The 13,627-nt window shown below is 45.6% G+C and overlaps 1 protein-coding gene across 1 annotated transcript in view; it reads right to left on the bottom strand.

Moving 5' to 3' along the window:
* Positions 1-7,305: 7,305 nt before the first annotated feature.
* The window catches only part of LOC120986557, a 43,210-nt gene continuing 36,888 nt past the window's right edge, over positions 7,306-13,627 (bottom strand). The window contains exon 5 of the mRNA XM_040415196.1: positions 7,306-8,107. Coding sequence (XP_040271130.1) covers positions 7,983-8,107 — 125 coding nt within the window. The 3' untranslated portion in view covers positions 7,306-7,982. The remainder of the gene's footprint in view (positions 8,108-13,627) is intronic.

The raw sequence follows: 13,627 nt of genomic DNA on the forward strand, positions 1-13,627 counted from the left end.
AAGAAGTAACGCATATACAATGTGAATGGATCCCTATCTAACGCAGCGGATTTGCCAGCAGAGTTTTCTTTCCTTTTCTTTCCGCATCTGTTTCTCTTCTTTTCATATTCTTTTATTTCTATGTTATGCAATTTCAATATGCTAGAAGAGATAATCTGTACGTATAGAAACAAGCTTGTTTTTAAAGTAACTTTATGTAAATCTCTGTATGTCAGATTTTCGATTGGAATGATTCTGATACTCCAGGTGATAGCTATTAGGGACAGGGGCGGACACAGACAGCAGAGGACCCCTGTGCAAAGTATGTACCTGGGCCCCCCCCCCCCAGAAAAAAAAAAAAACCCATACAGATATAAATATATAATATGGGTCAATATGTTTATATATTTTTTTCATACTAGGTCATGCCTCTAACTCCTCCCAAGGCCAGCACATAGTAGTAACGCCCACACTATGCCCCCTTCACAGCACTTATGCCCAGATATGTGCCCCCTTTCACAGTCGTTATATCAAGATATGTGCCCCTCACAGTAGTTATGCCCAGATATGTGCCCCTCGCAGTAGTTATGCCCAGATATGTGCCCCTCACAGTAGTTATGCCCAGATATGTGCCCCTCACAGTAGCTAATGCAGATATGTTCCCCACAGTAGCTATGCCAGATATGTGCCCCTCACAGTAGTTATACCAGATATGTGCCCCTCACAGTAGTTATACCAGATATGTGCCCCTCACAGTAGTTATACCAGATATGTGCCCCTTCACAGTAGCTATGCCAGATATGTGCCCCTCACAGTAGTTATACCAGATATGTGCCCCACAGTAGCTATGCCAGATATGTGCCCCTCACAGTAGTTATACCAGATATGTGCCCCTCACAGTAGTTATACCAGATATGTGCCCCACAGTAGTTATGACAAGATATGTGCCCCTTCACAGTAGCTATGCCAGATATGTGCCCCTCACAGTAGTTGTACCAGATATGTGCCCCTCACAGTAGTTGTACCAGATATGTGCCCCTCACAGTAGTTATACCAGATATGTGCCCCTCACAGTAGTTATACCAGATATGTGCCCCTCACAGTAGCTATGCCAGATATGTGCCCCTTCACAGTACTTATATCTACAGTCGTGGCCAAAAGTTTTGAGAATGACAAAAATATTAGTTTTCACAAAGTTTGCTGCTAAACTGCTTTTAGATCTTTGTTTCAGTTGTTTCTGTGATGTAGTGAAATATAATTACACGCACTTCATACGTTTCAAAGGCTTTTATCGACAATTACATGACATTTATGCAAAGAGTCAGTATTTGCAGTGTTGGCCCTTCTTTTTCAGGACCTCTGCAATTCGACTGGGCATGCTCTCAATCAACTTCTGGGCCAATTCCTGACTGATAGCAACCCATTCTTTCATAATCACTTCTTGGAGTTTGTCAGAATTAGTGGGTTTTTGTTTGTCCACCCACCTCTTGAGGATTGACCACAATTTCTCAATGGGATTAAGATGTGGGGAGTTTCCAGGCCATGGACCCAAAATGTCAACGTTTTGGTCCCCGAGCCACTTAGTTATCACTTTTGCCTTATGGCACGGTGCTCCATCGTGCTGGAAAATGCATTGTTCTTCACCAAACTGTTGTTGGATTGTTGGAAGAAGTTGCTGTTGGAGGGTGTTTTGGTACCATTCTTTATTCATGGCTGTGTTTTTTGGGCAAAATTGTGAGTGAGCCCACTCCCTTGGATGAGAAGCAACCCCACACATGAATGGTCTCAGGATGCTTTACTGTTGGCATGACACAGGACTGATGGTAGCGCTCACCTTTTCTTCTCCGGACAAGCCTTTTTCCAGATGCCCCAAACAATCGGAAAGAGGCTTCATCGGAGAATATGACTTTGCCCCAGTCCTCAGCAGTCCATTCACCATACTTTCTGCAGAAGATCAATCTGTCCCTGATGTTTTTTTTGGAGAGAAGTGGCTTCTTTGCTGCCCTTCTTGACACCAGGCCATCTTCCAAAAGTCTTCGCCTCACTGTGCGTGCAGATGCGCTCACACCTGCCTGCTGCCATTCCTGAGCAAGCTCTGCACTGGTGGCACTCCGATCCCGCAGCTGAATCCACTTTAGGAGACGATCCTGGCGCTTGCTGGACTTTCTTGGACGCCCTGAAGCCTTCTTAACAAGAATTGAACCTCTTTCCTTGAAGTTCTTGATGATCCTATAAATTGTTGATTGAGGTGCAATCTTAGTAGCCACAATATCCTTGCCTGTGAAGCCATTTTTATGCAACGCAATGATGGCTGCACGCGTTTCTTTGCAGGTCACCATGGTTAACAATGGAAGAACAATGATTTCAAGCATCACCCTCCTTTTAACATGTCAAGTCTGCCATTTTAACCCAATCAGCCTGACATAATGATCTCCAGCCTTGTGCTTGTCAACATTCTCACCTGAGTTAACAAGACGATTACTGAAATGATCTCAGCAGGTCCTTTAATGACAGCAATGAAATGCAGTGGAAAGGGTATTTTGGGATTAAGTTAATTTTCATGGCAAAGAAGGACTATGCAATTCATCTGATCACTCTTCATAACATTCTGGAGTATATGCAAATTGCTATTATAAAAACTTAAGCAGCAACTTTTCCCATTTCCAATATTTATGTAATTCTCAAAACTTTTGGCCACGACTGTAGATATGTGCCCCCTAGGGGTGGAAACAGAAAGCAGAGGGCCTGCCCCCCCCCCCCCCCCCGCAACACCAGATTGTCAGCTCCTCCCGATCCTTTAGGGGGAGGAAGGGGTAATCAAGGGCATCACAGATGGTGGAGACCGTTCAGATCCTATGGTCCATATTAATGCCCCCTTAATGCCCTCACACAGTAATTATTGCCCCTTTGTGCCAGCACACAGTAGTAATACCCACATTGTGCCCTGTCACAGTAGTTATGCCAGATATGTGCCCCTCACAGTACTATGCCCTGATATGTGCCCCCTCACACAGACCCATTGAAATGAATGGGTCTGGATTCAGTCTGGATGATATGCATTTGCTGCACACATCGCATCCAGTAGGAAAATTCGCTATTGAAAGAGGATTTAATCTGACATCACACGTGGACGGACACCGGTGCATGCCATCTGCCGACACCAGACAAAGCAACCATGCCACGCTCAGCAAGTATCGTACGTGGACCCTTCGGATTTGATAATTGTTGGGTGTCGGTAATGTTTTTGCCATTTCTCCGTGTCTGATCAGAAGAACCTGAGGGGGTCATTTATTATCCCGAAATACGCCTATATTTCAGGTGCAGTCGCCGCAATCTGCGACTTTGCCCCGCTCACGCCATGTCTAAATAAGTAGACATGGAAGGGGAGGGGCCGACAGGCCGTCTCATTCACCATTTTCTACGCCTGGTTTAGGGGTAGAAAATTATCTACATCTAGAACTGGGACATCTAAAACATGTAGAACTGGCGGAGGATCCACCAAGGGCTATGGAGAGGCCGGCGCCTCTCCATAACTTCAGCGGAAGCACCGCCAGATATAGGGGTTATTAAGATCGGGGTCTAAAACGCTGGTCTTAATAAATGACCCCCTGAGTGTCTGAGCAACACTTTTAACCAATTTACACAACACGAACCATAAGCATTTTGTGATCTGCAAATTACGGATGACACCCATGTGCCATCTACCTTTTTTTTGCAGACCCATTAACTAGCCTGCATGTTGGGGACCAGTATAGGACATGTCACATTTTCTGTCCTTTGGGGAACAGACATACGGATGCAGAAAACAAATGACTTCTATGTGCTTTCCATATCCGTGTGTCCGTTCTGCACAAAACAGAAAATGTGACACGTCCTATACTTCTCTACAAAATGCGGACTGCAGACCTATCTAAGTCAATGGGTCTGAAAAAATATGCCGATCCATGGACCGCAAAATACAGGAGTGTGGGCCAGGGCCAGTCACAAGAGGGCCAGAGGGGGACAGGGGTGATGGGTGGAGTAAAAAAAAAATAACATACCAGTGTCTTGGCAGGGACAGTGGGCACAGGGGCCACCTCCAGTCCTCACTCACTTTCACCTGAGTTGCTGGTTTGCTGCAGGCCTCACACATTAAGCACCAACTCTGAGGTGCTGAAAAGCTAGGAGAGGACCAGATGTGGGTGAAGCTACCGATGGGGGCTACCATTATCACTAGACTAGGGCGGAGCTACCGCCATCACTAGATGGGGCGAAGCTACCATCATCACTAGATGGGGGCGGAGCTACTGCCATTACTAGACAGGGGCGGAGCTACAGTCATCACTAGAAGGGGCGGAGCTACATCCATCACTAGAAGGGGCGGAGCTACCGCCATCACTAGATGGGGCGGAGCTACCGCCATCACTAGATGGGGCGGAGCTACCGCCATCACTAGAAGGGGCCGTAGCTACCACCATCACTAGACGGGGCGGAGCTACCGCCATCGCTAGACGGGGGCGGAGCTACCGCCATCACTAGACGGGGGCAGAGCTACCGACACAGTGAAGTGGCTCAGCACAGGCCTGCCACAGGAGGCAGGACGATCACAGTCAGGATGGGCTGCCCAGGCCCTGCTGCAGTGCTCAGAGCTGTGGACGGCACAGCACGTCCTCAGACTCAAGACAGTGAGCCGCAGTTTGCCAGGGGGGGCCCTTCTACATGCTGGATGGAGTTATGAATGGTGAAGCTGGGAGCGGGCGGCTCTCTGCTTCACCATTAAAATAATTAGCTGTCTGTGCGTCCTGTGGAGGGCCCCCTCCCACGCTGGGCCCCTGTGCAGCTGAACCGGCTGCACAGGCGGTATGTCCGCCCCTGATTAGGGACACGTGTTGTGCAAAGGGGAGGAATTTCAACTGCCCCATGCTATTTTCTCTCTCCACCCTGTGCACGGTCACGGGTGGGAGTAACTACAGCGCTAATTAAACACACATGAATTCCTATTTATACCTGAGAGCACCAGACGCACTCCACTGTTACGAATAAGAATCACCAGAGAGAATTTGAGTCCTGTATTGTCTGTGCACAATTACCAAATAAAGATGGAGAACTTGACACTTCAAAAAAAAAGTGAGTGCTGGAGTCTGAATCTATCCATTATTTCTCTATGGAGAAAGAGGGAAGGTAAAGAAGGACATGTATGGAGAAAGAGGGAAGTTAAGGAAGGACAAATATGGAGACAGAGGAAGGTAAGGAATGACATGTATGGAGAAAGAGGTAAGGTAAGGAAGTACATGTATGGAGAGAGAGGGAAGGTTAGGAAGGACATGTATGGAGAAAGAGGAAAGGTAAGGAAGGACATGTATGGAGAAAGAGGAAAGGTAAGGAAGTACATGTATGGAGAAAGAGGAAAGGTAAGGAAGGACATGTATGGAGAAAGAGGAAAGGTAAGGAAGGACATGTATGGAGAAAGAGGAAAGGTAAGGAAGGACATGTATGGAGAAAGAGGGAAGGTAAGGAAGTACATGTATGGAGAGAGAGGGAAGGTAAGGAAGAACATGTATGGAGAAAGAAGAAAGGTTAGGAAGGACATGTATGGAGAAAGAGGAAAGGTTAGGAAGGACATGTATGGAGAAAGAGGAAAGGTTAGGAAGGACATGTATGGAGAAAGAGGGAAGGTAAGGAAGGACATGTATGGAGAAAGAGGGAAGGTAAAGAAGGACATGTATGGAGAAAGAGGAAAGGTTAGGAAGGACATGTATGGAGAAAGAGGAAAGGTTAGGAAGGACATGTATGGAGAAAGAGGGAAGGTAAGGAAGGACATGTATGGAGAGAGAGGAAAGGTTAGGAAGGACATGTATGGAGAAAGAGGGAAGGTAAGGAAGGACATGTATGGAGAGAGAGGAAAGGTTAGGAAGGACATGTATGGAGAAAGAGGAAAGGTAAAGAAGGACATGTATGGAGAAAGAGGAAAGGTAAGGAAGTACATGTATGGAGAGAGAGGGAAGGTAAGGAAGAACATGTATGGAGAAAGAGGAAAGGTTAGGAAGGACATGTATGGAGAAAGAGGAAAGGTTAGGAAGGACATGTATGGAGAAAGAGGAAAGGTTAGGAAGGACATGTATGGAGAAAGAGGGAAGGTAAGGAAGGACATGTATGGAGAAAGAGGGAAGGTAAAGAAGGACATGTATGGAGAAAGAGGAAAGGTTAGGAAGGACATGTATGGAGAAAGAGGAAAGGTTAGGAAGGACATGTATGGAGAAAGAGGAAAGGTAAGGAAGGACATGTATGGAGAAAGAGGAAAGGTAAGGAAGGACATGTATGGAGAAAGAGGGAAGGTAAGGAAGTACATGTATGGAGAGAGAGGGAAGGTAAGGAAGAACATGTATGGAGAAAGAAGAAAGGTTAGGAAGGACATGTATGGAGAAAGAGGAAAGGTTAGGAAGGACATGTATGGAGAAAGAGGAAAGGTTAGGAAGGACATGTATGGAGAAAGAGGAAAGGTTAGGAAGGACATGTATGGAGAAAGAGGAAAGGTTAGGAAGGACATGTATGGAGAAAGAGGGAAGGTAAGGAAGGACATGTATGGAGAGAGAGGAAAGATTAGGAACGACATGTATGGAGAAAGAGGGAAGGTAAGGAAGAACATGTATGGAGAGAGAGGAAAGGTTAGGAAGGACATGTATGGAGAAAGAGGAAAGGTAAAGAAGGACATGTATGGAGAAAGAGGAAAGGTAAGGAAGGACATGTATGGAGAAAGAGGTGAGGTAAGGAAGAACATGTATGGAGAAAGAGGAAAGGTTAGGAAGTACATGTATGGAGAGAGAGGGAAGGTAAGGAAGAACATGTATGGAGAAAGAGGAAAGGTTAGGAAGGACATGTATGGAGAAAGAGGAAAGGTTAGGAAGGACATGTATGGAGAAAGAGGGAAGGTAAGGAAGGACATGTATGGAGAAAGAGGGAAGGTAAAGAAGGACATGTATGGAGAAAGAGGAAAGGTTAGGAAGGACATGTATGGAGAAAGAGGAAAGGTTAGGAAGGACATGTATGGAGAAAGAGGGAAGGTAAGGAAGGACATGCATGGAGAGAGAGGAAAGGTTAGGAAGGACATGTATGGAGAAAGAGGGAAGGTAAGGAAGGACATGTATGGAGAGAGAGGAAAGGTTAGGAAGGACATGTATGGAGAAAGAGGAAAGGTAAAGAAGGAAATGTATGGAGAAAGAGGGAAGGTTAGGAAGGACATGTATGGAGAAAGAGGGAACTTAAGGAAGGACAAATATGGAGACAGAGGAAGGTAAGGAATGACATGTATGGAGAAAGAGGGAAGGTAAGGAAGTACATGTATGGAGAGAGAGGGAAGGTAAGGAAGAACATGTATGGAGAAAAATGGAAGGTAGGAACGGCACATATGGAGAAAAGAGGGAAGGTGAGAAAAGACAAATGTTGAGAAAATATGGACGGTAAGGGAGGACACATCTGTACTGAACTAGAGCACTATAAAGTCTGAGATTATCATCATATACATGGATCATCATAAAATGGAGAAATGATTGTCTATGAAAGAAATCAAAATAGTCATTATCAGAAAGTTTGGATGGATTGTCTTCTGGACCTTGTAGGCTGTCCTGTGGCTGAGCAACATGTCAGGATCTAGGTCCATCTGAGGATCCTCTGGATGCTGGGTTACATCTCTGCCATGATAAGACATCCTGATATGCGAAGGTGGATGAGAGAACGCTTGTTAATTTACCATCTCTGATCAATTACATCAGGATGAAGCCACCATTTACCATTCTGTATTCATAGAGAGTAATGTCTCCTTTCATTGCCTCATATACAGTATGAAAATCGGGTGACAACATAATTCCCACAAATTGGTGACTTTGGGGTACATTTGGGGTTTGCAGCTATGGGAGTGCAGAGAATCTTACAGATACTGATGTGTACTACAGTAACCAGCAGAAGCCATCAGCTAGAATATCCGAGCAATAGATATAAGGATATTTTATGTGCAGCCTGATCTGGTTTTATATCATAGATTTTTTATAATAGATAAAAGTAAAAATGATAAATGCAAGCGAGATGAAGAATTTCAGACCAATGTACGAGGCAAAGATGACGGTTGGTGGATGTAGATGTGACTGGACAGGATCTGTAAGATATAACAGGAGACAGTGGTCAGGTGTCCACAGAATAGAGAAACAGATTTACAGCAAATTCATGGAATGTTCTGATATTTTATTCTCTGGTTCGATTTTATGAAAAGAAAATCTATGCATATGATGTAGAAACAACCCCATTCAGAAGGCCCACATGGAAATACCCCAAGGCTATGTTCACACCTGTGGGATCTGATATGAATCTTCTTACAGGTTCCAAAATTTACACCAAATCCAATGACAATCGTATGCCATGCATGTAAAATAAGGTTTCAGCAGAACCATTCATGGATGTGGATCCATAGCAGGGCAAACCGAACATCCACAACAGAAACAGGGCTGGACTGGTGCACATAGGGCCCAACAGGGGAACCCATTCTGAGGGCCCAATGCTCATTTAAGCAAAAACACCATGTGTTTGATTATAGCATATAGAATTATATATAGTATATAAAAGTATATAACAGCCTCTGGTCAGAGGTGGATATTATGCCAGAGGATACTCCTGATGTATTCTTCTAATGCATCATAGTACACACCTCAGCTGCTGCAGAACATCATAGCACACACCTTAGCTGCTGCAGAACATCATAGTACACACCTCAGTTGCTGCAGAACCTCATAGTACACACCTCAGCTGCTGCAGAACCTCATAGTACACACCTCAGCTGCTGCAGAACCTCATCATACACATCTCAGCTGCTGCAGAACATCATACTGCACATCTCAGCTGCTACAGAACATCAGAGTACACACCTACACTGCTGCAGAACATCCTAGTACACACCTCAGCTGCTGCAGAACATCAAAATACACACCTCAGCTGCTGCAGAACATCAAAATCCCTACCTAAACTGCTGCAGAACCTCCTAATACACACCTCATCTGCTGCAGAACCTTCTAATACACACCTCAGCTGCTGAAGAACTTCATAATACTGCTGCAGAACCTCATAATACACACCTCAACTTCTGTAGAACCTCATAATATACATCTCAGCTGCTGTAGATCATCATACACACCTCAGCTGCTGCAGAACATCATAGTACACACCTCAGCTGCTGCAGAACATCATAATGCACACCTCAGCTGCTGCAGAACATCATAGTACACACCTCAGCTGCTGCAGAACATAATAATACACACCTTAGCTGCTGCAGAAACTCTTAATACACACCTCAGCTACTGCAGATCTTTATCATACACACCTCAGCTGCTGCAGAACATCATAATACACACCTTAGCTGCTGCAGAACCTCATAATACACATCTCAGCTGCTGTAGAACTTCATTATAGACATCACAGCTGCTCTAGATCATCATACACACCTCTGCTGCTGAAGAACATCATAGTACACACCTCAACTGCTGCAAAAGCTCCTAATTCACACCTCAGCTGCTGCAGATCTTCATCATGCACACCTCAGCTGCTGAAGAATTTCATAATACTGCTGCAGAACATCATAATACACACCTCAACTTCTGGAGAACCTCTTAATATGCATCTCAGTTGCTGCAGAACCTCCTAATACACACCTCAGCTGCTGTAGATCATCATACACACCTCAGGTGCTGCAGAACATCATAGTATACACCTCAGCTTCTTCCGAACATCACAATGCATACCTAAGCTGCTGCAGAAACTCCCAATACACACCTCAGCTTCTGCAGATCTTTATCATTGACACCACAGATACTGCAGAACCTCATAATACTCACCTCAGCTGCTGCAGAACCTCCTAATACACATATCAGATGCTGTAGATCCTTATCATGCACACTACAGCTTCTGCAGAACATCATAATACATCATAATACACACCTCAGCTGTTGCTGAACCTCATTATACACACCTCAGCTAGTTTCACATCTGTGGCAGCAATTCCAGTTGGCTGTTCAAGCAGAGAACAGCCTTCTGGAGTTCTCCGGATCCAGCACAACCTGCTGCAACTGGAATGCCTGCTGGCCCCTTTAACTTTAATGGGTTCCAGTGGAGATCTGACCACAATCCGGCAAAAATGCTGAGAATTGGCTCGACAGAAACCGTTGCATGCTGCCTATTCCCGCCATTCTCTGCCAGAACTGGTGGCCGGATCAGATTTGAGCCTAATACTGCATTTGTTGTCCATACTGGATTTAATGGAAGCTGTTGAATAAAGCCTAAAGATTGTATTATTCATTACATGCCGGTATACACGTTACACGAGCACACACACTGAAAGGGACATTTATTAATGTAGTGTCCCACTAGGTAGGGGTGGGCACTACACAAGGGTCAATTGGGTCACGTGTTACTCCTACTCCTAAGGGACAGTAATATTATATTTGACCATGTATGTTAATGTATTTTCTATGTGCTTTTTCATGTATATTTCCCCTGTGACATGCATAGCAGGCCTATTAGGATGTAGTTAGGCATCCTAGGCACTAGAGGGAGTTAGGGAGCCCCTAGTATAAATGTTCAGGCCCAGACAGGGAGGAGTTAGTCTGTAGTCAGGAGTCTGTGGACACAGAAGTGAGAAGGTACCAGCCAGAGATATGCTGAGGGCCTCCTCCTGACATGCAGCTTGATAGTCCAGGCTGCTAGTTGCCACCAGGAGGCTAGTGAAGGATTATAGCCTGCCTGTTGATAAAGTGAGCCTCAGTTAGCTCAGAAGATTACTCCAAGAGAGGAGATGTACCTCCTGGGAGAAACCTGCAGTTACCCTCAAACCAAGCAGAGACAGTGCAACCAGCTAAGACAAGTAAGCTAATGGGCAGAGGGACTATAAAGTAAGAGCAAGGGTCAATACGGGAGGAAGATTATTTACCAAGGATTAAAGCCAGCATTTAGGCATACGGGCCTTGGGATAGAAACCAGACAGGAGTTCTAAAGAACAGTGTACACTATTTCTGAGGAGAAGGTACAACCTGATTCTGAGTGTGTTGTTGATTACCCTCCGAGTATCTTGCATGATTAATACCTTCCATCTTGTGAAATAAGCCTGCTTGTGAAGCACTTGATATAAGGGACTGCATTACCATCTTGATGTACAAAGTTGGACTGTTATAAGTAAAGCAACGTTTGGTTCACCATATCACCTGTGTACCTCACTTATTGCTTTTAAAAATCGGTGTGCCACCGTTACAGGCACTGGCGTCACGATCCTTAAAGGGACCTTGCCCCAGGCACTCAAAACACCTGCAACATCCAGGAAACCTCATCCACCATCAGGCCTGGTCCCTACATACAGAGTGTGCCCCAGAAGAACTTTGTGTCAGCCTCTCCTTCACTGTCACATGCCTGCCCAGGGTTCTCCTATGAACAATGAGTAACCCTCGATTGCCCATAACTGTGACCTCACTTCACAATACCCTGCAGGTCTGGCGTGCTGCATTAAGACCGGCTTTTTGTACCCTGGTCTTATGGGTAATGTATAAAGTTTGGTGCAGCAGAAAAGTGGAAGGATTTTGCCTGTTTTGTCAGTGTAGTAGGATTTGCACGAAATTATGATGAAATTGGACTATTTTTACGGTGGTTTGCAACATGACCGGAAGTTTGCATTCACTAAAGAATGGCCAGATATTTTGTGGGCAGAGCTTCATTTTTAGCAATATATATACTGTATCATTGTGAATTTTTGAAAAAAAGTCATGTGTACTTACTTCAGTGACAGGCTGATGGAGCCTTTTTAATAAATATGACCAGACTGTGCCAAATGTAACAAATGTGTGACACCTTGATATCAACCAAACAGAAACTCCATGAAAAATACCAAAAACTTCCTTACGGTACCTCCTTAATCTTTGTCCCACTGGTGGAAGATGCACCACATTTATTAAGAGGCAGTGGAGGCAGTGGACAGAAAAGGGATAGCAGCTTGAGGCAGTGGACATAAGAGGGATAGCAGCTTGAGGCAGTGGACAGAAGAGGAATAGCAGTTTGAGGCAGTGGACAGAAGGGGAATAGCAGTTTGAGGCAGTGGACAGAAGGGAAATAGCAGCTTGAGGCAGTGGACAGAAGGGGGATAGCAGCTTGAGGCAGTGGACAGAAGGGGGATAGCAGCTTGAGGCAGTGGACAGAAGGGGGATAGCAGCTTGAGGCAGTGGACATAAGAGGGATAGCAGCTTGAGTCAGTGGACAGAAGGGGAATAGCAGTTTGAGGCAGTGGACAGAAGGGGAATAGCAGCTTGAGGCAGTGGACAGAAGGGGGATAGCAGCTTGAGGCAGTGGACAGAAGGGGGATAGCAGCTTGAGGCAGTGGACAGAAGGGGGATAGCAGCTTGAGGCAGTGGACAGAATAGGGATAGTAGTTTGAGGCAGTGGACAGAAGAGGGATAGTAGTTTGAGGCAGTGGACAGAAGGGGGATAGTAGTTTGAGGCAGTGGACAGAAGGGGAATAGCAACTTGAGGCAGTGGACAGAATAGGGATAGTAGTTTGAGGCAGTGGACAGAAGGGGAATAGCAGCTTGAGTCAGTGGACAGAAGGGGGAAAGCAGCTTGAGGCAGTGGACAGAAGGGGGATAGCAGCTTGAGGCAGTGGACAGAATAGGGATAGTAGTTTGAGGCAGTGGACAGAAGGGGGATAGTAGTTTGTGGCAGTGGACAGAAGGGGGATAGCAGCTTGAGGCAGTGGACAGAATAGGGATAGTAGTTTGAGGCAGTGGACAGAAGGGGGATAGTAGTTTGTGGCAGTGGACAGAAGGGGGATAGCAGCTTGAGGCAGTTGACAGAAGAGGGATAGCAGCTTGAAACAGTGGACAGAAAGGGGGATAGCAGCTTGAGGCAGTGGACAGAAGAGGGATAGCAGCTTGAGGCAGTGGACAGAAGAGGGATAGTAGTTTGAGGCAGTGGACAGACGGGGGATAGTGCTTGAGGCAGTGGACAGAAGAGGGATAGTAGTTTGAGGAAGTGGACAGCAGGCGGATAGCAGCTTGAGGCAGTGGACAGAAGGGGGATAGCAGCTTGAGGCAGTGGACAGAAGGGGGTAGCAGATGGGGAGCAGTGGGATTCAGATGGATAGCAGCTTGGGGGCAGTGGCAGAAGGTGGAGGACATAAGAGGCAGCTAATTGTGGTAGATGATCTCACTGCTCTGCTGCACTGACATCCTAGAGGGGGTGGGCCCCACTGGAGGATCAGAGGATCCGTCAGTGGGCCAGTCTGACACCGAATACAAGGTCAGCCTCAGATTTCTGACACAGAATAGTTGTATATTTTTGGTATACCCAATTGGTGAATTCACACATTCATCTGAATAGGGCTTGTAGAATTCCTTGCACCTGGCTGGAGTAGATTTCAGTGTTCTTCTATGCCAGAAAACTGGAGTAAAAGATGATAAATGTGGCAGAGTCAGTGGCACCTCCCAGGCCAGCAACACTACTTGCACAAATATATTTGCACAAGTTGCATTGATAAGGTCATGTGATGTTTTAACAAAAAATTATAAATCTGGTCCTAAGTCACCAAAACAACACTTTGTGCACCAGCACGGCTATTAGAGCAGCATCCCATCTACTATGGCATCTCTAAACA

The sequence above is a fragment of the Bufo bufo genome, chromosome 1, assembly GCF_905171765.1.
Source record: "Bufo bufo chromosome 1, aBufBuf1.1, whole genome shotgun sequence".
In the NCBI taxonomy this organism is placed as follows: Eukaryota; Metazoa; Chordata; class Amphibia; order Anura; family Bufonidae; genus Bufo; species Bufo bufo.